This window comes from Apteryx rowi, unplaced genomic scaffold, assembly GCF_003343035.1.
Source record: "Apteryx rowi isolate R43461 unplaced genomic scaffold, aptRow1 scaffold_471, whole genome shotgun sequence".
In the NCBI taxonomy this organism is placed as follows: domain Eukaryota; kingdom Metazoa; phylum Chordata; class Aves; order Apterygiformes; family Apterygidae; genus Apteryx; species Apteryx rowi.
In genome coordinates, this window is record NW_020450729.1 from 468,377 (window position 1) to 494,229 (window position 25,853).

The 25,853-nt window shown below is 47.1% G+C and overlaps 1 protein-coding gene across 2 annotated transcripts in view; it reads right to left on the reverse strand.

Annotated features, from left to right (window-relative positions):
* Window positions 1-1,286: 1,286 nt before the first annotated feature.
* Window positions 1,287-25,853, reverse strand: part of PAK1 (p21 (RAC1) activated kinase 1) — a 74,254-nt gene continuing 49,687 nt past the window's right edge. Inside the window, exons 6-16 of one of the 2 annotated variants that reach the window (XM_026078157.1) lie at window positions 24,122-24,159; window positions 21,791-21,907; window positions 21,266-21,440; window positions 17,922-17,985; window positions 16,926-16,974; window positions 14,282-14,394; window positions 8,536-8,653; window positions 7,985-8,084; window positions 5,993-6,189; window positions 4,315-4,452; window positions 1,287-2,448 (exon numbers count right to left, since the gene is read on the reverse strand). In XM_026078157.1, the coding sequence (XP_025933942.1) occupies window positions 2,362-2,448; window positions 4,315-4,452; window positions 5,993-6,189; window positions 7,985-8,084; window positions 8,536-8,653; window positions 14,282-14,394; window positions 16,926-16,974; window positions 17,922-17,985; window positions 21,266-21,440; window positions 21,791-21,907; window positions 24,122-24,159 (1,196 nt within the window). In that variant the 3' untranslated portion in view covers window positions 1,287-2,361. The remainder of the gene's footprint in view (window positions 2,449-4,314; window positions 4,453-5,992; window positions 6,190-7,984; window positions 8,085-8,535; window positions 8,654-14,281; window positions 14,395-16,925; window positions 16,975-17,921; window positions 17,986-21,265; window positions 21,441-21,790; window positions 21,908-24,121; window positions 24,160-25,853) is intronic. The other variant, XM_026078158.1, reaches the window with a different exon arrangement.

The window sequence follows — 25,853 nt, forward strand, 5'->3', positions numbered from 1 at the left end:
AACACAACATGCCTGTTAACTAGAAATTGGGCCTGGTGACCCTGCAGCAGCAAGCTAACTCCTTCCACATCATCAGTGGGCAAAAAAAAAGCCTGGGACAAGATGACACACRTCTAAGGTCAGAGTCTTACAGCTTCCCAGTGGAGAACAGAATGGCTTTGGTATACTGCCTCTCAAGCAGCTATTAGAAACCAGTCACGACCAATTCAAAGGGGAAATACTACCAAGGAGACAAGAGCTCATCACTAGATCAGATCCCCCCTCAGGCTGGCAGCTTTAGTTTCACCCAGTGAATTTATCCTTGGATGCAAGCTTTGGCAGGGGAAACTCTGAGTATTACAGTAAGATGAAAAATATATACAAAGAGGCAAAGGGTGCAGATTTTGGCAATGGACTTCAAACCTCATGTCAAACAGCAACTGCCCTGGAGCACAAAGGATAGGGGAAGGCTGTGAGTCACAGCAGAGCCTGTCTAAGGTCTCCATCCGGCTGCACGTTAGTCCGCGGCCAGTGTTTTCCAGCCCACATTGATGCTACAGAATTAGCCACAGCTAAGCTGGCACGTCAGGAGCAAGATGAATTGTAGATTCAAACGCTGCTGCCTGGTAGAAGTGTATGGTAAAAGCAGAGGCCCAGAACTTGCCGCAGAAGAAAATACATCATGAGTGGAACTGACCTGTTCCCAAACACAAATCCGTTTCCCAAAAGGCAAGCTTTCAAATTAGCATTACACGCACCACAGAAGCAAGAGATTTTACAGACTTCTTTAGCTGCATCTGCAAGACCAGTGTAAGAGCTGTCATGTATTGCAGAGGGAGTGGGAAAAACATAATTGAATCAGCGCCTAGAGGCAGAGAGGAAAAGGCTGATCCACTAGCAGGTCTCAGCAAGAAGCAGGAACGAGTTTCTGTGCAACACAGCTGCTTTGGAGAGGGAGAGGAGGTTACTCCAAAACTGGTTTAAGCTTTCCCCCATAAATGACCAAAGCAATATGTATAGAGAGCAGTATCGTCAGAGAAAGCAGCTCCCCCCAGTTATAATACAATCTTTTATCCAGTTCCTCTGTGTGAAGTTACTCCCTTCAAAGCCTTCAAACTTTGTTATCCCGTGGAGCTACAGCAGGGGTAAGAGACAAGCTTATATCACTTCATCCATCGCATTCAAGCACCCAGTGACAATGACATTAACAATAACCCCACCTGACAATTCTTTGGTGACAGTGAATTCTCCAGTCCTCCCACAGCCCCAAGTTAAGAAATGCAGCASTCATTTTATTAAAAATCAGTATACAGTGTTTATGACAGATCTCTCTTGTAGTTCTATATTTCCTGTTTTATAGACTACAGCAACCAAAGGATTTAGTCAGTAGCATAAAGAAACCAGGTTACTCTTTCATTTCAAAAAATTAACATTGTCCCCATGCTTCCAAGAAAGCAGCGTCTGTGGTCAGTCTCTTTTCCRTTGGACTTGATGTAAGAAACAAGAGTTTTCAACGTCATTTTGCAGGTAAATCTTATCTTTATAAAGATAGTTGCTCTGTTTGCTTTATCATACAGGGCAGGGGCCTCTAACAAGCCTCACAGCACTGATACAACAACCTTAAATTGTCTCTGACAATTTCTTCTGTAATTTACCTTCTAGAACATCAAAAATGCTTAAGAGATCTGTTTAACTAGCTGAGTTGGAACTAGGGTGCGAAGGGTCTGATTCACAGAATTTGGCAGAAAGATCACCCCTGAATTAATTCTCCCGTGGCTGCAGGAAGCACACACAGGCTTTCTCCACGCGCTCCCAAAGCATCCAGCAGTGCTGCAAGGGGCCTTCGTATTCCTGCCCTCGTTCCCCCTTTCACTTGCTGCAGCTGTTCAGATTTCTGCTGGCTGCTTCCTTCYCTCCTTAAGTCATCCAAAGCACAGAGCAGCCTCAGTGGTGTTAACAGCAGCTTGGCACAAGCAGGAAAAGTCCAGCCAGATTTAATTTATTAAGATAAACATGGTCTAAGGCTCCACATTTATTTTTTAAAAATAAACACAATAAGAAATATGAAAACAAAGTGGCTTTGCTACTTGTAGGTCAGGTTCAGACATTCTCGGAAAGATCTTTTCAACCATACAAAAAAATCTTCCCCTCTCACCCCCACCAAGGGGGTGGAAAGACAGTTTGCTACGTAAGATCAGCAACGTCCCTCTTGCGTGCCCTTCGACATTCGGCAAATGCTACCTCTGCCACCCTTCTGGGCAGATCCAAGTCTTAAGGGCACCCCTGCGAAGGAGGAGCGGGAGGGAGGAGGGACAGGCAATTCAGTCTTTGAAATGAACATCTAAAAGGCTTGACACGACGACTATGTTGAACTCCACCACTTTAATGGTTGTTCTTTGCTGCTTCTTTAGCGGCAATAATCAGAGGAGTGAGACTAGACAGAGGCTTTGCAATTTTCAGGAACTGGTGCTAGGAAAGAAAGAAAAAAAAAAGGTTAAATTGTTCAGAACCTGCCCTAGAAGTCTGGTGACCACAACAAAATACTGGCTTCTAAACCCATACGAAGTCTAATGACCTACCCTAATCTCAAAACAGGTGAAACCAAGAAGTTTGTTATCACCACAAACTTTTGGGGCTTGCCTGAACTGATACACACCTTTGCACCCAACACAAGCTAAATTCCTCAGTGTCTGCACGCTTTCAAGATCAAGCAGAATTCAGCAGGTATCCCTGGGGGATTGTAAATTCATGCAAAATCTATAGTGAAATTCTGTGCTGAAGGAAGGTGTACTGAAAATAATCTGTGCAGCTCAAACAGAAGGCACAAGACTTCCTGCAGAAATCAGCTCTCCTCTGTCACCGTGGGTCCGGTGAAAGCACTGCCGTGGCCTTCTACACGTATTAGAAATTTGCAAAACAGAACTGGATTTGGAGAGAGCAGCACAGAACCATTCAGTCAGTCTCCTATCCAAGGTGCTCTGTTAAGTAAAACACTACTGATCATCCAGCACACAACACCCTGTACGTGCTGTCACAAAGTGCTTCACGCGGAATCTAGTGTTTGTTGTTTTGGAGGCAAGTTTTAAAACATGGTATCTGCAAGGGAGGAAAAGTTTTCCTGGATCCAGGGTAAGTGGAAAGCTTGTAACACTCCAACCTTGCAGAGGAAGTCAAGGTTGAGGACGAAGAGGCTGACACTCAAAACAGCTATCAGATGAGAGTGAAGGCATATACGGCAAGTCCACAGGATGTTGTGAAAACAAAGAACCACCACGTCCCACAGCCCTTCTGAGCATTAGAAGGGATCCATCACCCAAAGCAGCGTATTTGAATGCAGTTCAGAGATGGAATATCAGAGGCCAAAAGATAGTTAAAGGCAAGCAGAAATGTTCTGCTTCTTGGAGCGAGAGACCATTTTTGACTGTAACATTACTGCTGTCTCAAATTTTGGAGCTGGAAAATCCAGGACAAAGAGTGACCTTTCAACTGCTGCCATTCTGCCAGCGATTAATGCTTGCTTACAGTCTCAGAAGGCAGCAACACAGTCAAAGCTGAATCCACTAGAAAAACTAGCAGAAAGGTAAGCAACACAGGGAACTGTCTCACAGTTGAGGTATGAAGGCACCTGATCGCATATTTATTTTACAAAGAGTTGGAGCACATTTTCCACCCCCATGGCAGGTGTGACAGAAGGAACCCACGAATACTGCTCATCTGTGTTGGCGAAGTCTGGCAGCTTGGCCCTCCACTTTCACCAGGAGTTCAGACAAAAAGACCAGGTTTTCAGTGAAATAATTAAGTATTTCTCCCAAGTTCTGTACTGTCACCTCTGCTGTAAGGAGCAGCATCTGGCAAAACGTGGTAACACCACTGAACTGCTCCAGTTATTGCAAAGCATGCGCGCTCAAGGAGACTTGGGATCCCTCCACCAGAAGGGAGGCAACCAGAACATCCGATAGCTGGAAGTCCTGCTGCTGTCCATATCAGAACAAGCATGGCCAGAACATGCCAACACATACGGATGTCAGGGTGAGCTGTGTGAAGAAACCATGGGAATTAAGGGGCTCAGCATTTGGCAGGCCCGGGACACTGATTTTTTGAGGTTGGTGACAAAGCATGCTGCACAGCTGCTGTAGGTAGCAAGCACAAAGAAGGAGTACTCTGTTAATGCTTCACTGTGGATTTCAGGTTGTTTTTTGGAGGGGGGAGGTGGGCAAAAACTTAGCTGTGCTTGTGCCTTCAGCTGATGCAGTATTAAAGATCCCAAATGAGTTCTCCCCATAAGCCTGGCCTCACTCCGAAATGCTTGGTTCAGCCCTACTTCCCAACATTTACCTGTAGCAGCTCTTTTGCAGAACCTCTCTTTTCCACATCCATTTCAAGACAGCGGTTTAGGAAATCTCGGAATATGGGTGAAAGCTTTTCCGGATTCTGCAGTTCTGGAGTCCCGTTAGTAGCAATGAGATACAGGGCCTAAAGCAAAACAAGCACCAAAGAAACAGGAGGTTATGAAGGTAAGACTCCATCTCCAAATTACAGAGAGACCCACTTCTCCTCTCCCTCCCCCCAATTCAATGAAGAAAAAAACCCCACCTTATCAGGGTGACTATTCAATGCTTAACTTTCAGCAAACAGAATAGCTGCCTGCCCTATTTTTATGTGGATGGGATCCAATCCTTTATTGTTTTACCCTTGTAATCTGGTTTTGGATCCTGCAGTCATCTCGAGGGATTAGGAGGACAAAAACAACATTCCAGACTGTGTTTACACAGGGAAGTTAACTGGCACAGCTCTACCAGTGTTAGTCTCCTGCAAAAACTATATCCCCATGGGAAAGGTACCCCTGAATAAATAAGAGATTTAGTTCTGTCAGTACTTTCCCTGAGTGGGCAAGGCCTAAAAGCTTAGTCCTGTAAAATGTGATTGGCTTCTTGGAAGATGTTCAGCAGATCCTTAAGCAGCATTTATCATCCTGTAGAAACAAGTAGTTTTAACACTGCTCAGTGATGAAGCATCATCCCCCCACACGCACGCAGAGTCAAGAAGCTCAGAGGTCATCCACTCCAGAATTTCATGCAAACGAGAAACTTCCTGGATGGATTTTAAAAGGAAAAGGAATTCATATGCAGGCCTTTTGAGCACACCACTCAGATTGCTCCCATGGGAGCAGTCTGACAGCCTGGGAACTGGAGCAAGTTGAGTTAAATGAGGCCAAAGCACTGAGTTACTTAACCATCCTCATTTAACTCAACACCCGATTTCCTTCCTTTCACTCCACTTTGCTGCAGCTCTTCTCTTCCCAAATCACTGCCAGTGCAAGAGATGGAGTCAAAAGTCAAACAATATTCATCTAACCCCCCTCATCGTGTTTAGCTGAAGAAAAAGCCATCATCCTGGCTTGCGTTAGGAGCAGCCACATCCCTATGGATGGGATCTCTCCCTCATTGTTTAGGTTTTAATGAAAGGGAAGATATCAGTCAGGTTAAACCCTGTTTAAAGACTTACTGCACTTGGAGATTTGGAGCACACAAGGAAGAACTGGAGGTATTCCTCCCTTTTCCCTGACAGTAGGAAAAAGCCAGGTTTATAGAAAAGTGACAGATGCCCTATTTTTAGAACCCAAGCACAACTCTCTTCCCTGCTCACAGGGCACAAGGCTTCGAGAAGCCAGCTGCTTGGTGCCATAAGGTGCTCTTGCTGCCTCTGTCAGCCTCTCCAGAAAGTGGGAAAACATCAGGGCACATGATTTAACTCATCAGAGCCTACCAGAGAGTCTGCATCAGCACATGTTACACCCCAGAGGACAAACTAGCTACTTCAGCATGGAAAGAACCCACACCTCTGCTCTCTAGGACCACCTAGGGCTTTTAACCAAAATGAGCTGAATCTTCTCACTGCAACGCCTAAGGAGATAGAGAATGTGAGGAAACCACATGGGAGGGTTCACCTGCCTCGTTTATAGCCTCGTTTAGTTGGACGGGTCAGTGAAGACTTAAGGCACAAAAAGGCTTACTCTCAGGGGGTTCTCATTGAGGTAGGGGGGCTCTCCTTCGATCATCTCAATGGCCATGATCCCCAGCGACCAGATATCCACTTTGGGCCCGTATGCTTTCCGGGTCACCACTTCAGGTGCCATCCAGTATGGAGTTCCCACCATGGTGCTGCGCTTGCTCTGCTCAGGAGTGATCTGGGCGCAGAAGCCGAAGTCAGCTGGAAAATTAAAGAAGGGGGAAGAAACAGACTTAGAAATCAGCAAGTTTCTCCCCAAACAACACTTACTGATGCCACAGCTGTAGGACAAGCTAGCATGCTGCACTGTCTGGTACATTGCTGCTGCTACTGCAACTCTGAAAGGAAGGGTGGTTTTGTGGCTAATACAGAAGACGGTGTTGAGAAGTTTCGAAATGTGACTCACTGAGGCCATCAGGATCAGAGAGGTGCTGACTTGTCCATGTGAACGATGGGGATCTGTAAATAGCCTTATATGGATGCTGAGGAACTTGGCCGTCCTTGCAATGTCAGGCAGTTGTAATATACTACACAATACATGGTCTAAAAAGTGTTCTGGGGCATGTAAAAACAAAAATCAACGCACAGTCTGATCTAGATAACAAAAACTGCACTCTTTTGCCTGGTAATATTTTTGGTCCCCAGTAGGTATACCATCCCTCAAACAGGATTTGCTTTACAGAGCAAACCCTGCGTTCAAAAGAAATTTAATGTACCTAAATCTATATTGATTATTTTAAGTAGACAGAAAGACGTAGAGCCTTTKCATGAAGATTGCTGGGCCCTATGTCTTATTTGTATTTGGCTTGCCAAAAGAAAACTAATTCTGTTTTTGTGAGGCCAGCAGAGTCCACACAGCAAGATGCAGTGCCCAGCCTGACCCCCCATTGTACCACAGGTTTAATTTTAGGCAGAACGATGAAAATTAAGCCGATCCCCAACTGAGTTTTCATCAAGGGTAACAACTAGGAAAGGTACATATGGTTCATAAACAGAGCAGATTTCCAGCAGAGCCAATAAGAAACTCATGTCCAGAAGGTTCCTGCATCATATCCRCAGGGAGGTTTCTAACTTTAACTACAGCCAGGTAGCTGCATATTGTGCTCAGAGAAGTTATTCCATAATGAACAGAGCATTTAGGTACAGTCAGCTCTCTGGAGTATTGGGCAATGAATAGCTGATCAGGGCCAAAGTGCAGCTTTATTCTAAAAAGCAATTATGTGCAAAAAAGCACCTTCTTACTCAGCATATCCGCACTGTGTGAATTTTGAGTCATATCTGCTGTCGCTGCCGACAGAAATAGATTTATTTATGCCGGTTGGCTGCCAGCCAACAGAACTGTCAGGGAGAGAAAGGGAGCACAACCCTGTTAACGCTATAGGTGGAAGATAATAATTCAGTGGTTTCCAGACTTATCTCTGAATAAGCAACCACAAGTGTAACAGTTACCCTAGCACCAGAGGGGCAGAACAGTCTCAAGGTCTTCATTACTGCTGATAACACAGGAGGGAAAGAACATAAGAGACCAGTCCGGGCTTGGAGTTGTTAGATTTAATATTTTCTAGTTGTATTTTCTAGTTTTCAACTCCACTCCCCTCCAAGTACTGGCAGTATTTTCCACACTGAAGAGAGAGCTATCACAAATAAGGCCTGTGACCCTACACCTTCAAACTCAGCTTTCTAGACTGGAGTTGCAGTAAAATTCTGTTATTTTAGTCAACAAAAACAGATGGCCCAAAGCRAAATGAACCCCAAACCTCATTTCAAGTCTGGTATCAATTCACAGGGATTTACGCTTGCCAACATCCGTTGGCAAAACAGATGCCACAGAAATACCTACAGGAGCATTTCTACAGTCTCCTCATGGCCACACTATCAAGCACCTCAAGCACCCCAAGCACCCATCTCCCCAACAGCCCTGGCTCCAAGCAGGTAACAGGACTGTTAGTTGCTGGGTTGATAATTAAAGTCATCACCAGCGCTGTTCCCCGCATACTTAGTTTGACAGAGCCATCCATTCCCAGCAGGATGTTGTCACTCTTGATGTCTCTGTGAATAACTTGGTTTGAATGGAGAAATTCCAGAGCCTGGAGACACTGGGGAGGAAAAAAAAAGAAAAAAGTTATTCTTACTGTGCATGCAGTTATTCACCTGCCATGATTAGCCAGCTAAAGGACTCTAACGACGTACATTTTCAGTAGCAAGGGCTCATTTTCTTAGAGGCTTTCCTAGATCCACACGATATGTGCAGGGCTACAGAGAGATATCCCACCGGGATCGTCAGGTCCTAGGAGGGCAGACTAGTCCCAAAATCTCTGGAGAAAGGGTGTAACCAACAGGATCCCAACCCCATTTGGCGCTGCAGTCCTCACTCCAGGGTGTATCAGGTGTAGGCTGTAATCTCCCAAATTAAACCCATCCCACGAAAAATACAGCTTCTGTAATTTAACAGTAAGGTAGCTATCCCTGTGGAGCCAGTGACACGCCATGGAAAGCCCAYGTCCCCTTCCTGATCAGAGGCCACTCCGAGCACGAGCGCAGCTTTACCTCTCGGCACACTGCTGCGATTTGTCCTTCGTCCATGCAGGTCTCTGTCACAACATCTGTTAGGGAGCCTCCTGCCAAGTACTCCATGACTACCCACAGCTCTTCTCCTACAAGGTAACTAAGAGCCAAAACCAGGTTTTAAAATAAGCAAGTATCCGCATGCCCCCATTCGCCTAGTCTGAATGAATTGGGTTTTAAAGCTATTCTAGAAGCGCAGAGAAGCCCCGAGGCTTGAATTTACCAGTACTCGGGCACCAGGTACCGGTGATACTCTGWACACTGGCGGATCAGATCACAGCCCGGCAGAACAGAGGGAAGGGTGGGTGCAGCGGGTTGGGGAGAGAACAGGAAAGAGGTAACGGGAGAGCYGGCTCCGAGTTTCTCAGCCCTAACAGCAAGGCTGCATTTTTCCGCCATTCAAAAAGCCTGGGCTACGACGGAGACCTGAGCTTACGATTCCTGCTGGGACGGAAGGGGAAGAGCTACTCCGGGGAAGGGTCTGAGGGTGCAGCCCCGGACAGCGGGCACACAGCATGGCTTTGAGGACTCCTGCATCAGAAGAGGTGGCTGTGGGTTGGTGGCATCCTGCTGTCCTAAGCAACCGCCTGCTTTGCCTAAGYGCAGGGCCAGTCGCGGGTGGCGCAGCGGATGGCTGCTTGTGAACAACAGAGGAAGAGCGCAACRTTTGAGCATCACGCATATGAAAAATCCTTTTTACGTTACCAAACTAGCTTGGGATTTTGTCCAAAAAAAGTCAAAACCATTTATAAGGGCAAATGGAACATCCTGATGGATTGAATAGCAATTCTACAGATGAAAAAAAAAACCAGGAAAGCCCAGAAAAGCAAGTCTTGTCCAAAAAGGCCCATAGGAAGACGAGCAAGTTTTCTCAGCCAGTTGGGATACTCTTCCTCTCTGCTGGGGGTGCATGTGTGCCTCTGTCTAGAAGCAGAGACTTCGGGATGAAGGCCCCAGCGTTAGCTCACGTAATGCGAAGAAAATCGCCAACTGTCTCTGCCTTTTTGGGCCCATCTAGAAAAACATCAGCGCAATCTTCCACTACAGATACATCAGTACGAGACATTCCTGAAGGAAGGGACCAGCAGCTTGAAAACTATAAAACACATCTTCTCAGCCTATCCCCCCCCATTTTTAAAGGTCAGCAGACAGGTGAGCCAAGAGAGAAGGCAGAGAGTCAAATTAAAAGCTTCTGCTGACATTAGAGTTCATCAAGCAGCCATTTGGTTCGCTCAGAAACATTGATCCTGTTGAACAGTGATTTTGCTAGGAGCCAAAACCAAAAAGCAGGACAGGTTCTGGGGAACAATTAGCTTGAGAGGAACTGTGAAGGAGCAAGAGGTTATGAAGCCTGACCTGGCCTGAAAAGCAGACAGAGATGACTGAGACATCTCCAGCTGCAATGCAGAAGAGAAGCTGATGCACTGGCAGTTTTCCTCCGGCAGCACGGACCCCCGCAAGGCAGGATCTCCTGCACAACAGGCCCTCGGGGTGACAGAGGAGCAGCAGAATTGCTTTCAGAAACGCTCCTGCCAAGCCTATGGGTCATCCATGTTCTTCTGATGGGCTCTGAAGGACACTGCATGCAGATCGCTCCTTCCTGCCCCTACGTTGTTGCTTCTTTTTCATCACTCTTGCCAGACCAGGCTCTCTCCAGATTTTATCAGTGCCCTTCAACAAATCAGTGGCGCCGCGGAAAACACACTTCCCTCCATTGCCTCTGGCACCCTCTGCAGCCCAAATCCACTTGGCTGCAAGGACGGGGGAAGAACAGGGTCCCTATTCCTGTGTGACAGTCTCAGGCTGCACATGCCGGGAGCAAGCTCCCTCTGCAGCCAAAAGGGAGCGAGCGAGCCAAGAATCCCACTGTGAACCAAAGCTGTGCCATGAGCAGCCGAACGCGCGGGCCAAGACCCAGGCACCTCAGTGACTGATAGATCTGACACAGCACGCAGGGAGGTGGAACTAATGGTGGCCCCCCGCCAGCTCCYGCTGAGCAAATGCAATTTCAGGAGGCAGGACGGTGCCGTCTCTGGGATCCTTCCTGTCTCCCACCACACCGGAGGCCGGTTTTAGTCACTGAAGTGCCTGCTGTAAGGCATGCCTCAAGACCACTCCGTGAGTGGTTCCTGAGGCCTGGCCAGGAGTCACTATACCTACATCCTGCTCCCCACGTGACATCCGGCATATCGTGGTATCACACTTTGTCACACACAGTTGCCTTCTAAAACAAGGCTGGCAATAAAAGCAAGTTGATGAAGGTCTTGGAGGAAGGGGGTGGCCTACAGCTTTCTTCTCATCCGTCTGCAAGAGTAGTCCCTGCTCCTCTAAGGTTATTACCCAGCTTCCACCTAAATACCTTAGGAAGGTGTCCCCCAACCGCCAACCCCTTCCCATCAGAAACGTGCACCAGTCAGTCATAATCCTAAACCTTGTCTATGGATAAACCCATAAAAAAACGTAAAAGTTTGGTTTGCTCAGGAAAGCAGGAACGTTCATTACAGATTTCTGCAGCAGTGACACCACTCCAACACCATCACATACACAGGAAGTTAGTCTAGAAAGAAATCGGTGTTTTCTTTTAGCATTACTGTGTCATACTTCAGTTTTATACATTGATTTTCCAACCCTGGTTCAGTTTAGGGTTGCGGGGGAAGGGAAGTGTGATTCCATAATAGTGGCTACCACAAAGTGAGGATTTGTGGGGTTTATTACACGAAGAACAGCTCTTTAGGAAGAAACCAACGGCAGATCTTTGCTTTGCCTAACACTCAGCATCTCACTTCAGATGCCTAAATTGAGAAGCAGGTCTCTGAGGCCTTCTTTCACACAGTGGGAAAGAAACAGGCACCTCCAGAAGGCAATTCTGCCTAAATAGCTACTTGCTGCACAGGAAGACTAGTGTCATTGTCTTCAGAGCTGGATGCTCCTAAATTCAGCTCCTAAGTATAGCTGAAGTAGGGCACATCGCTATCTTAAGCTTCACATCATACCTTGGTGCAGCACCGGCCCCTTACACTGCAGCAGAAAACCTGGCTGAAGCATAAATGCAGTTTCAGCACAGTGCTGTTTGCGGGATACTAAACCAGCGGGACCTCTTAACTATCAGGAAGTCAGGTCAAAGAGCACAAAGCACTAAAAACTCTTGCACAAAGAGAGGACCTGAGGTAGAGAAAGGCCAGAGGTCTGGTCTGTAGAGCTGATAAACATCTTGCAGCTCCTATTGGATACTTGGAAGGAGACACACTGTCAAAAACAGAGCCACAAAAAAAGAACCGAAATCCCACAGCGGCAACTGCATCCTTGTTCATGCTGCCTTCTGTGGCAAGAATGGGGAGAGGCCAGCAAGTGGCGTTCAAATATCAGCTTCTTTCAGCGCTCGGGAAAGAAATAGGCCCATTAGACCAGGCAGGAGGGACGYGGCTCCCCAGCAACAGGATCCCGCAGTTGCAAAGCTGAAGTGGCACAACAGGCTCAAGAGCCCCCGTGCTCATCCTGGGAGCTGCTCTGTCCATTTACAGCACTCTGACAAAAACTAATCCCTCTGAAAAGGATTAGAGAGAGAAAGGCGAGGACAAAAGCAGCAGCTCCTGTTGCTGGGAGGTTACACAAGACAGCAGGATGTGCAGCTACCCTACAGCTAAGATGTACTGGCTCGACACGGCCAGCACATGTACGTGGAGATGCTCTAACGGGAGAGTAAGTGCCTCTAAAATAGCTATGTCAAAAGGAAGCCTCTAATCAGCCAGGAGAAATACACGGTTTCGACCCGTATGCGCTATTTAAGTGTTCTTCTCTATTATTTGTTTCATTTTACACAAGTAATAATCTTTCTGCCTCTTTGCAAGAAGAGGGTGTCTGCCCAGCATCGCTCCTCTGCACACACGCGCCTTCCACAAACAATTTCACGGGCAGATTTCCCATCCCTTCAACAAAGTAGCTCCTTACAACTATGCGCATAGGGCACAGCATCATTTGAATTAAGCATCAGAATCGATGCTAGAGCATATGAGAAGTATTTGTTTTGGCTAAGACATCAAAACGAGCCCGTTAAGGGAACGGCCGACAAGATTTTGATACACGTGCGGAATAAACAAGTGTCCCAATATTCTCTCAAACTTCTAAAAGAGATTCTAGGCCACATCCCTCCACAGTATCTTGAAAAATGAAATGAGCTGCCAAGATTAAATTCTGCGGCTCAGCCTATCGAGACACTGTTTTACCTTACAATAAGCCAAACCTATTGTTCATCAAGACTGCTGGATTCTSACACAAGTGCAGCAGACTGGAAATCCTGCCGCAGCTTCACTGGAACCAAACACTGTATCTTCAGTGCGAGTGAATGATTCAGGCTTCACACAACGCATCAGTGTTACACTGATGCTGACCACAAGTCACCGCACAATGCTGCTGCCTGTTCAGCTTTCGGTACTCCCCAGATTTCAGCGCTGACAGCTTGTGACTGTTTCCTAGAATTCAAGCAGGGGATATACACGCAGTTCTTGAATTTCTGAAGGCAGCTCCCTACGCCTGGAGAAGCACACTTACCCGTAGCTCCTTCTGAAGCAATCAATCTCTGAACAGTTGATGATGGCAGCACTGCCACCATCGCCCTTATGTACGGTATCAACGTCCCGTGTGGAGGAACGTGACAGTTTTTACCCCTCTCACGGCCACGTTTGTTTGCAGACTTAAATATTTTACTACCTTAAACTATATAGCAATCACAGTTTTCAGGGCTGCACTCATGGTCAGGAGGACTATGTGAATTTATTTTAGAAAGAGCTTATGCTCAGCGCAGCAGGGCTGACTGCTACCAGCATACACCTAACAGCCAGAGTGCTGCTTCTTTCTGTTCCGTTATTGTCCGGATCCAAGGGACAGCAGCTCAAGAAGAAGAAGAGCAGGTCCGTACATACATGAGCTACTAGGCGCAGCTCTGCAGTAAGGAGAAGAGAAGATTCAAGGGGGAGCCTTCCCATATGGATGCAATGTGYCCAAGGCTGAGCAGGAGTGTCACAGCATGTGCGTGACTGCACAAAGCCCAGCTCTGAGCAGGGAATAATCCTGTTCCCTCTGTCTTCCAACGGGTTTTTACCTACTTACTGTGCCAGATCTCTGATCACGGACCTGCAATTGCAGCTCTTCTCTAGGAATGAGTTACCAGGAGCACAGTTATTTTTACTGCTGCTTTTCTCCCTTATTCACACCCGCAAGAGAGCAGCCTTGCCTGGTTGTGTGCCACATGTCATTCACCCTCACCACTGTTATGCTACGGCTCAAAAAAACCTCAGCAGAGAGCCAAAAAGAAAAGATCATATTCCTCTGCCAGCAGAAAGTCAGCATTGTTCAGTGGAAGAGGAAAACGAGTAAGAACAACACAGTTCAAACTGCCTCCATCTCTCCCCCAGCAGCAGGAAGGAAATGGCTTATAGCGTCAAATTTGGCAAAGGAGAGAAGTAGAGAGTGGAATCATGACAGCATGCTGCTAATGTCTTCTCTGCCATGATCTCTAAGGAGAGCCTAGAAACCTCACTGATATCGATTCACCTGTTTCTCCTTGGATATGGAGTGAGACCGCTAAGCCACCCACAGCCCAACCTTGCCACATGCACTAAACACTGCAACGTTGTCCTCTACCTGCATTAAGTTGAGGGAGGATCACTGAAGACGGTGACAAGGAAGCGTTTTCCAGAGCCCTTGGGGAACTCTTCAAATCATCRCTTACCTGTCCAAGTAGTTGACAATGTTGGGGTTTTTGTTTTCCCTCATTACAAGAATTTCGTTAATAATCAGTTCTTTTTTGGGCTGCTGCTGCAAATTCATCTGTTTGATTGCCACCTGTCGTGAAGAAAGATGAAAAAGTAAAGCGTTATTAAAGGGTCACCTAGAAACCTGCCAGTACCAGCGCTGATTATTTTAGTCCCATACTCGCATAAAGGGAGAAGCCACTTTATCATCAGGGGTTACTGAGCCATTTCATAGCTCTATGAGTTCCTCCAGCTGGTCCGCTTCCACACACATTAAGTGCTTAATGCCAAAAAGGACAAGGGGGGGCTACTATTCTCATACTGGACTGTTGTGCCATAGTTAGATAGCCATCCCTCCAGTTTTCRGTGAAAGAGCAGAGATCCCCTTACTCTAGTATGGACTGATTTATCAAAGACGTGTTTCTTTTTAAAGGATTCTTATTAATTYTATTTTGGATCGGCCATTTCTGGAGACTTGGGTTTCTTTCCCCCTCCAAAMAAATCCTGTGCTTCTAGAGAGCTGCAGCAGGGCAGGAGATCAGGGAAGGGGTAAATTACAGGGCCTAAGCATAATTCTTTGAGGTGATAATGTTATTTTATTTTTATTTAATTTTTATTTATTTATTTTTTATTTATCTGTCAGAGCAAGACCTAGGGGGAAAGAAGCACCAAAGTTTAGATACAGGGCTGAAAATATATGAATTGGATTGAGCTTCATCCCCAGTCAATACAAGGGGAAACAGAGGTGGATTCTTCAGTTGTGGCCCATCGGCTTTGTCGCTTTTTACCTGTTTCATTGTACCTACTCTGCACGTATAAGCACAGAAATCAGTCGGATACAGCGTGCTGCGAACTTCAGCTATGCAGCTAGCCACAATGCCAGCGCTTCATGAGTGAGAGTACCTGGTCCTAAGAGAAGCCTTCAAACCAGCAAGGCTACTCAGCCCAGCGGGAGGCAGAAACGCTTTGATGGATGTTACGATCCRACTGTATTCGGTACAATATTTAGGCAAAGACAAAGGGAAAGAAATGTAATTATGCCTTTACAAAACAGCTACGTGCAGAGAAAGCGGCACAGACTAATGGATGGGAGCCAGAAACTGTAGCTCACAAAAGCGAGGATTAGCAGAAACAAGCCACAGAGTGCTAATATAGACAGATACAATTAGCATTTTGATAGTATAGCAGGAGACTCTATAGAAAAGTCCCAACACAGGAGAAGGGAAGAACAGACGAGGCACCGTGCTGTTTTTCCACAGTATTCACAAGGCTGCCAAACAGTGCTTAAGTAAGACAAAACCAAAAACCCCACGCTGCTTTTTGGGAAAGACCAGAGAGGAGAACGAAAGACAAAGAAGAGAGGGAAGGCATTTGCTACTGATATAGAAATCCTCAGTTCAATACTGAAGAGGCTTCCAAGAGGCCCCTGTACCTCCTCACTCCTGTTCAGAGCTAGGCGCGGGTGCACAAAGGGGCTTTTTCCTTACTGAAGATGTGCATTATGAGACAAAATAAGCATTTTTAATCCTGGGAGTTGCCTAAGGTTCTTGGATATTGCACAGCAGCAAAATTTCCTTCCAAGGCTTCTGAAATTTGTTGCCTTAAACYGAGCTCCTGAGCTCAAAGGATTGGTACCAGCAGCCACCAGCCCTTCACAGGAAGGAACAAGCTAACAGAATACCAAGACTGCAGTGATCCCAAAAGCCATTTTAAAAATCAAGGGCCCGGTCACACTTGTATAATGGGAATGATTTAAAAGCCTGTTGCAATAATAATTCACATGTAATAATATTCACGTGAGAGCCACTGAAGTGGTCCAGGAGGAAAGTAGAAAACCATCAAAGAATCTCCWCCTCCTCTAAATTTCCCACTGCTTCAAAATAAATGCAGCTCCYCTTCCTCAGGGGCTGCAACTGAACCATATTATTCCTTTGAGAACTGTAAAAAAGGGGTGAAGTGCTGTTAGCAAAAAGCAGAGAGTTATGAAACTCTCTGGTGGGYAACCCTGACTTTGTACAAATGCAGAGCAGACACGCAGTGCTGCAGACTGCCATAAATATATTTGGAATAATGCATACATTTTCCTCGTTAGAAATCTTCCATCTAGCAATATTCGTTTCCACGGATGCCGCATATCCATCGCTATTAGTTTATTATGCATGCATGCCATACGCAGGGCACTTCTCAGCATTCAGGAAAAAAACAAAACACATTTCTTGTCTCCCAGTTCAAGGGCAGAAAGCAAGTGGGCAAAGGGTGGGTGAGGAACTATTTCTATGCAAGTCAACTAGCGTACGTGTAGGAAGCAAAGGAGTAGAGGGCATAGAGAAGAGAATAAGTGGGGACAGGCAGGAGCCGTGGGGATGAGAGAGAGAGGCRTCTTCAGGGTCACAGAAAGATTCTTTGCAAATACGAAATGATTCAGGAATGAAAACGTGGGAAATCGTTTTTTCCAGTTGTCTGCTCAGACCACTCAACCATGCCTCGTTAGTACGGAAAAAAACACCTCATTAAAAATAAAATATCGTGAACCCCTGAGAGCATGTTTTTGTCTTGTAGCACCAACTAGAACTTTCAAAAGTGATCCAAAATCCACCCAAGTGGTACTCTAGCAGCATTTACCTCCTGTCCTGTAGCTACGTCCATCGCCGTGTAAACTGTACCTGAGGCTCTAAACAAGAGGGAGGAAAAAAACCCCAGTTATTAGTGCCTCGTGGCAAGGCTGAGAACTCTTTTCCCCCTCCCGCTCATCTCCGTAAAGCACTCTTATTCCCCTTCCTTTTCACGCGATCGTTCTGGTAGTAAATATCATCTGAAATATTTCCGAGCCACCTTTGCCGCTAAAGCAGTGGCCAGAGAGCCTACGCGGAATAAAGCTTTGATAGGGGACGGTACGCGCACCCGACCCTTCGCTGCTAACCCAGCAACACAGCGCTGCCGCAGGACCGTGAGCCGATCCCGTCTCCACCGGCCTGAGCGCGCCGCCCCGGCTCGCAGGCTGCGCGGCACGATTACAGAGCAGACAGGATCAGCTAAGGAAAACAAACGCGGCGTTCGTAACGAGGGAAACGGGACGCCGAGCCTCGGCACGCGGAGCCGGCAACAGCTCTCCCGCTCGTTTGCACGGTCGACTGTTTTAACCGGAGCCGGCTTAACCGTCTTGTACCCTCCTCACCCGAAGGGCGCACACGAGCGCAGAGTTTCTGCAAGAGCCACCAGGCAACTTCCAACAGCGAAAGACCTGAAATCACCTTGCTGGGGCCTCTCCCCCCCAACCCCTTTCCTGCTAAGGGGGGCACAACACTAGCGTCAAGGAGAGTTAATTCAGAAAGCAAATCTGTACTTTGAAGATCGTCTCGTACGCTGCAAATAAACAGTTCCTTCCCTGGCTGCAGCTATATTTAGCAACCCGATCATCTAATGACATATTTTCTCGTATTAAACCACAATCACACAAAACCCCCAGTCACCATGACTCAAGCATTTGCCAAGAATGGGAGAAGAGTGGGGAAAAAAAAATATCACCATCAGCGTTCCCACAGACAAACTCGGCCTGGTTTCTCTGCTTCCTTCTTAGTAAAAGGAAAGGTACAGGACGGAGAAGGAGCCGATACCAACCCTTGTCCAATCTTCTCAAAACGTGTGTACTTCTTTTTTGGATCACCCACACTCACGATACTCCCTATAAAGAAAAAAAAGAGGATTTTAAAAGTACTTTTTTATACAATTACGAGAACCAATGCCTGGGCAACCACATGGCAAGAGCGGCCTCATGGCCACAACGGGCGCTGCAGAGCCTCATGAACCGCTTGTGTGAAACCCAGAGGAGCACAAATACCAAGGAAGTCCTCCGTTATTTACGCACACGCTAGCTGTGGCATTCCCCTCTCGGACAGATTTCCCATCAGAAACGACAGAACGCAAACATTACTCACGCTCACAGCCCGTTACTGCACGCCGCTCTGCCCAGGATGTGGATACGCTGCCCTTGCCTGTGCAAACAGAGTCGTTTGCTGGAAATCTGCAATTTTCAGTCATCCCAAACTTCAACAGATTGGATGATCCGAGACTCCCCTGCATTGCAACGTCCTCAGATTTGCATGCCAGGGCCCCGCTCACCTTAGGCCTCAGGGTCTGTTGCAAACTAGCCAAAGGCTTCCCTACGCCGTGACAATTCCTGGCAGAACAAACGTCCGAMCCAATGCCTGTGCTGCGAGACTCATGGGGAAATTTAGAGAGGCCACGCAGAGCAAAACTCCCCCAAGCTGGCCCGGGCAGCGCTCAGCTGCTCTGTCGGGAACCCAACGGTTAGGGAAGTGGTTCTGGTTTTAACAGCAGTTGGCAAGTGCCTGATCACCGCTTGGGGACTGCTTTCCCAGCTTCCAGGTTGTCCGAAGTGCTAAGCAGTGCTGCTGTTCCAGCTCTGGAGAGCACGTCGCGGCAGTCTCGCCTCCTTCCTCCTAACGTGGCTCTTCAGTCGGAGGAAAGCACGTTACTGCATCCCTCGGAGGGAAGGCGCTTTGCGCTGTGCTCCGCAAAGCTGGGCCGAGAGGGGCCGCTCAGGCTCAGGGTAGATTTGGCATCGATGAGGAGCACAGCTCGGGTTTCCGCACAAGAGGAGGGAGCTCCCAGCATAAGGGCAGGTGGCCGGCAGGCTGCACGGAGGCGCGGGGGGTCCCGCAGTTGGTCTGGCAGGTTGCCGAGGGGGTAAACTGGAGGAACTGGTAAAAGGAGCATCACCGAAACTCGAAGCTCCCTGAAAGCGTTAACCGATCTTCGTAATGCCCCTAGAGCTGGAGGGGAGCTGCAGCCCGTTTCRGCTAGGGAAATGAGGGCCAACCATTCCTACAGCTCGGCGGGGCGCRGGTCTCCCCGAGAACGGCACTAGGGTGGCTAACAGGAACGAGGGAGAGAGAGCTGCCTCCGGGCTGGTGTTTGCAAGTCGCTCAAGCGGCCAATGTACAGCGCTGCTTTCGCAGGGTTTGGGATGAGCCTGAACAGACGCGGATCGGCAAGGAAACTCTGCGCACAGTCATTAGGCCGAGACATGCAGCAGCAAACGGGGTGCGAGCGGGCTATTTTCAGACATCGCTGGAGGGAAGCGAAACCCACAGGATTTGGGGCAAACAGAAGTAAGGGAGGGGAACACGGTGCACCTTTGTGGGGGAGAGAAGGACAAATCTGACTATATAAATCCCCTGTACAATTACTGAAGAAACGTCRCCTTCCCTAAAGACAAGCATTTCTGGACAAACGTTCAGAAATTCTCCCCACAAGCTTAGCCCAGGCCACGAGTTCACACTGCGAGACACCAAATGCTTCGCCAGTGCAGCGACAGCAAAGTGCTGCAAGGCAGCAATGAGACGCAACTCTCAGTCTTGCCCCGTTTAACACTCTCACATGTAAAATGGGGTAACGCTTTCCTGCCTCCCCAAAAGCCAGGCTAGGATTCATTAACTTTTGCATTAATCCGGGCTTAATGCWAAGATGTGGGGATTTACCAGCTTCCTTTTAACATCTGCACATTTTCAGTATATGTGTGTGTATATATGTTTATATATTCTAATAGTTTAGACATTTTCTTCATGCCTGAAACCATAACACGAAAAGGTCGCACATCTTTGTACAACTCCACTGCCATCAGAGGAACAGCATCTGCCTACAACAGGGCTGGATTTCGTTGCGTATTTCTGACTCGCCAGCACCAAGAAGCCGATACCGAGCCGCAGCCGCTGAACCTCAAACCTGCCAGCGTTTCTGACTAAACCCCTTAACACTTAAGGCTCAGCTCAGCGCTAAGCACCACTGGCTAGAGCAARCAAGGTGTCCGAAGGCACCTAAGAGCTGCACTTGCATTTCTTTTGATTGCAGGAGTGAGTGCGCTCACGTCAGGGTAGCAATCTTGTCCTACCGAACAGTCCCTGCTTGCTGTGCCTGTTCCCAAAAGGGCTCAGATCACTAACGGCACGTGGCTTCTGCTAATCCAGTAAACCAGTCAAGCTGCTGTTTTGACATGATGAGCTTTGAAAAGGAGTTTTTAGATAACACGGAGTTCTAGCTTACATGGCACCAGTTCAATTCAGACTTCATTTTAGAGGAATGAAGCACCTTTTAATTCACTTTTTAAGTCACAGCTTCAGATTAAATTTCACTTCATCCAGCTATTAGTTTTCTTTTCGTAAAACACTGACCTTTAGGGAGTAAGCCCTCAACAGACGTGACTAGCATGACCACAGGGGCGCTAACACAACTTACACCAACTGACGAGCAAAGCCTGTCTGTCATTAACACAGGATTAGCAGTCAGAAAATCAGATATTCTGTCCTGTAATGAAAGCAGGCCCAGCCTGAGGATAGCAATCAACRGCACAGATGAGCTAGTTCTGCTGTCAGATGCTGCCACCACAGCAYGTCCAAACCATGTCAGGCAGCAGAGAAGCGCTTGAAATAAGACCCATGAACCACAGGTAGGGACCGGTAAAGACAGTAGTAGGACCCAACAGAGAGATGTTGATAAGCCATGAATTTTTCTCAGAAACGACCACTAATTTGGGTTATCTACAGCATATCCACACAACATCAGGGCACTTAAAAAGAACCAAGTCACTTAACCTCGCAGTACTGTGGCAGGTGAACTTGGAGATGCACTAACCCTCCCTCTGCGCTTTAGCCACAGTGGGAAGCTCTGCTCACCTTAGCTCTAACATTTCAATATAGTCATCCACACTCCAGAGCTGTGGAGTATCAAAATCTGGGACAGTCTCAGACTTCACGGTTAAGTAGATGTTACATAATCAGCGCTTGTCTTGCAGACCCTGAGGATCTGTAACTCCCGTGGAACTTCAGTTAACGAAATCTTCACCAACGGATCTCAACATGAGAATGTCAGAATAGCTCAGCTTATTAGTGTTTTAAGAAACCAACGCAGCAAGACCAGGACTTTAAAAATTAAGAAGGACCTACTCAGTTTTTCCAGTATCTCTTCATCCGACATTTTTGGCTTTTTCTTCTGTTTCTCGGTGTTCCTAATCAGCATGTCAGGGGGTGTTGCGTTGTTTTCGGTGGGAGAAGAAATAGGAGAGGTGGCCGCATCTCTGGTAGGAGGAGGAAGGGGGTCTATCACGGAGCGGGTGTAGATCTAATTTGTGGAGTAAAAACATACATATCAATACAAGGCAGATTAAGAGTTAAACACTTCTAGTCATTAGTTGATTTTTTTTTTTTTTTTKTCAGTGATGCATTTCTATGGCTACTGTTTTAACAGCTAAACACATCACTAAGCAAGCACTCTCTGGCCCTCCCAAGCCAGGCTTGTAGCAACATTAAGGTGCTCTGGCAGAAAGGACTGGTCTAAGTGGCTCCCCGTCTCCTCGCCCCTGCTCCCAGGAGGGGCTCAGCCCCAGTCCTTGCACGGGGGACCAGGAGTCCCGGCTGAGACCTGACTGCGACTGCAGGAGGGCTGAAGGCAGGTATTACTGGCTTGCTCACAGATTTTGTATGCTCAGGTCGCGGAGCTATCACGGGGGGTGGAGCTGCATCATCTTCATCGTCTTCATCTTCAGACACTGAGGGCACTGCGGGGGTMTCAGACACAGCCTTCACGTTCTGCATGTGATTACACAGAGAGCAAAAAAAACCCCAAACCCTTGTTATAAGCAAATCACAAATGTTGGATTAAACTCGCAACAGAGAACACACTGAAGCAAGCACAGAAGGAAAACAAAAGAAAAAAAAAAGGCTATAAAGTTGCAACATCTGAAAAATCCAAACCCAGAAGGTTCTCATCCCGCACGGGAAGTGTTTAGAGGAGCAGCCCAGCTCAGCCTGAGGCAACTGCTCGCACACAGCACGTCATTCCCCTGTCTGATCGCAATACCGGGCTCTTCCCTAGGACTCCCGACCCACCTGGACCCTCACACGATGGCTCAGACATCCCAGGAGAAGTGGGCACGCACCATCAGTGACGTGACTTGGCAACACCGGGCAGCACCATCCTTCAGGCAGTAATTACCGTTACAAAACCAGGACTGCCCGACACCCGCACGGCAAACCTGACACCTCTGCCTGGGCTGCTGCGACGACAACAGCTGGGTTTGGACGTATCTGCCCCTATTTACGTTCCTTTTTTTGCTGCTTGTGCTGAACCCTAATCCTGCAGATTGGAGATTTCACTCTTCAAATAATTTAATTAGCATCCAAATCTAAACGCTTTCTCTAAAAGCTGGGAGGTCAAGTTAACATCAGCTTTGGTACTGTGACTCAGACCCAAGTAATTGGAGATTTTGGAAGCACAATCTGGTAGAATCTTTCAAAGCCCTATTAAAATTAATTCCAAAAGAAAAATCTTATGTAAAATAGGAACAAGAAGTTTTTTAAAAGCCACACAAGCAGTTAAAAACATATATCTGGGACTATCTGGAATAGCGTGGTTCAAAGTCAAAGCCACTTTTCACCTTTTACATTTGAAACAGACTGGATCTGAAGTTCACAGCATCCTTTACTCTGTAAACATTTCAAAATAAACTTAGCGAGTCCCTCAACCTACTAGACCAGTTATCCTTGTGCTCCTGCTTCCAGTTTGTTTTCCATCAGTTCCCTAAGAAGGGCAGGGGAAGAAGACTTTTTAAAGCATTAAACTGAAATTCTCTCTCAAAGAAGGGAGAAAACATAACATTTCACCAAACTTAAGGTTTCTGAAGTCACCAGCATCCTGACATATGATTGCTAAAGTGCCTTAGACATACCGCAAAAGCGTAATGTGTTAAAAAAAACAACAACAAAACGCCTATGTACTGGAAATTTCCTGGTTCTCCCCAACCTTAAAGGTTGTCCAGCACCTTACAAAAAAATCAGGCATCTCAGTAGACTGGTAACGACTTCTTGTTTCAGGATCTACTTTCAGCTGCAGCAGCCTCAGACACGCTAAGCCCCTGAGGACTGGCACACAACGAGATGAAATCATCACTACCGAAAAGAAAGTTTCCCTTTTCTTTTAGCAGCGAGTCCTAAACGGTCAGATAGGAAGGAATACGCTGGCTCCGGAAGGGAGCAGAACGAGCCAACTCTAGATAATGGCATAGCAGCGAGAAAACAAGGGACGAGGGAATTGCGAGGTTTTATAAATCATCTTAAATAGAAAGTTTTGTTTATTCCACCCCCGCCACACACACACACACACACACACACACACGACAGAGCTTTTCAGTTCTGCCTCCCAACGTGGAGAACAGGAGCAGCGTCTGCCCTGCTAAGGGCAGAGGAAAGGTCAAGCAGAGAGGAGGAGACCTTTTTATTTCCCTTTCTGCAGCGATCAGCTTGGTTAATCAACACTACTTCAATCAGACCTTGCCGGTTAGCAATTAAACTTTGTGAGCTCGCAGGTGTGTTTACCGAGACAAACAAACAGGTTATCATTTTCTAGATTACCGCACCCCACCCAGAGGAAACAGATACAGGAACTGAACAATTTCGGTGAAGAGAGCACTATTCGCTAATGAAAGCCTCTCGAGTCTACTTGATTCTCCCACAGCTGAAAGAAAAAGCGAGAGCAGCGTGCCTTTTCGGGATAAGTTGTCAAATACATACATGCATATTTATTTTTATATATTAAAAATACGTGAGTGGGGAGAGGGACAGAGAGTTCATATTTTGAGATGCGTTTAAAGACGCTAAACAGATACAATTAACACTGCTTGGCTACACTTCAGATAGCCCCAAGATGAAAGCCAAGGCTGATGAAACAAAGTTTCCGTGTAACCAACAATTTCATTCGTGTTTTTAAATTCCCGAATTTGAGAGATAACGCGAGCATAAGCTTACCAATGTATTTGATGAATTGTAATCCTCCGTTGACTTATCTGAAAGAGATAGATACTAGCAAAGTTATAAATTATTTGCAGAGGCAGCAGCACTGGGGAGAGGAGAGGGGAGAACACTCCCTTTGGAAGGTGCTATATAGGGAGAATTGTTGCTTCCAAGTCCAGGGACTATCTTGCCTAATTTAAAACACTTTGGCAAGGGCAGCTGCTATAGATTCTCTCTACAGAGAGTGTAAAAAAAAAAWAWAWATATATATATATATATATGTAGGGCACATATCCCTTCGGGGGAGTGTTTCTCTGCGTCTGTCTCTGGTACCTACACGGGTATGGACGCAACTACATTCCTAACCCCCGTTAACTGTGTCGGGTTTGGCAGGATGAACTTAAGCAAGCCTGACACTCAAACAGGGTGCAGACGATGGACAGGGAAAGGAATTTCTCATTTAGGCAGAAATCTGACCCTCTCCTTCCCAGCTAGAGCCTAAACTCCACGGCCAAAAGTTTTGATTAGGTCTTCAAACTTAAAAATCCCTGAAGCATCCGAAGTTGTGCCTTTGCGCAGTGTTATGACGACGCCAGGATCCAGCACACAAGCAATCCTTCTGCAGGATGCCCAAGCTGCCAGGCGTTCTCAAACCATCCCAGCAAAAACTGGGCCTAAAGTAAGGCACCATTTCTTTCAAAAGGACAGCGCACAAGGTATGGTGACACCTTTGCGCAAACCGTCCTCTCGAAGGACGATGCTACGACAGCCGCATCCAGGCCATACGCAGGGTTTTTCCTGCAAGGTTACAACAGCAGCGGGAGAAAATTTGTGCGGAAGAGGCCAAGAAAGAAGGGCCTGGCAGTGAGCTCCTCCTGCCAGCGTCCATATACTCTTATTAGAGGCTCTCAGATACCTCCTGCCTTCCCAGTCTGTTTGACGGAGGCTGCTCGCAGCCTCTCGCGACAGCCGCAGCCTTCGTTCATTAGCTCAGGACACGGCAACGTGAATCACAGCTTGCAGCGTCTCTCAGGAAGGCTAGCCCAGAAACAAAATTAATCATTTCAAATCCAATTAAGCTTGAGAGAACGGAAGGCTATTTTTAAAGGTTTCTGACTTTCTGGGGTTGTTCTCCTGGAGTGATCTACAGGTTGGATCTCATTCAGAGTCCCTGCACCCCAAGGCACTTTTCCAGAGCAAATAAAGTACAAGGAAGTCCCCAGAGCAAGCTGACACCTGACAGATAAGGGAGTAGAAAATTCTGCAAACAAATGCAGGGGCCCCAAATCCCTGCTGCAGGAGGGTGGAATTTCCCCGAGCAACACCTGGGCGCGAATGCTGTCATCCATCCGCATACACAAAACCTTTTCAACAGGCTTAGAAAAAGCTGCTGTGCTAAATCACCAGCTAAGGCACTGCAGCTAGCCTGAGACCCGCACGATGTTCAGGCTCAGCCACCAAAACTGCCTGGAAGAGCAACCGAGGACCGCACTAGTTAACCGGTGGGGCTTCTTGTCCTACTACCCACGCAATATGGGGCAAATTTGTGTTTTTATCCCTGTAGACTTCCTGAGTAACACCAGCTCCGGTGATACGCCTCTATCCCCTTAAAAGGGTCAAAGCAGGGGAGAAGAGATTGAGAGAGGGAGAGAGTTAGATCTGACAGGGAAAAGGAGCGGTGACTGCAGGAATTCTCCAGCAGGCAGGTAATCCATACGGAGAAAGACGACAAAATCTCAGCAGCTTT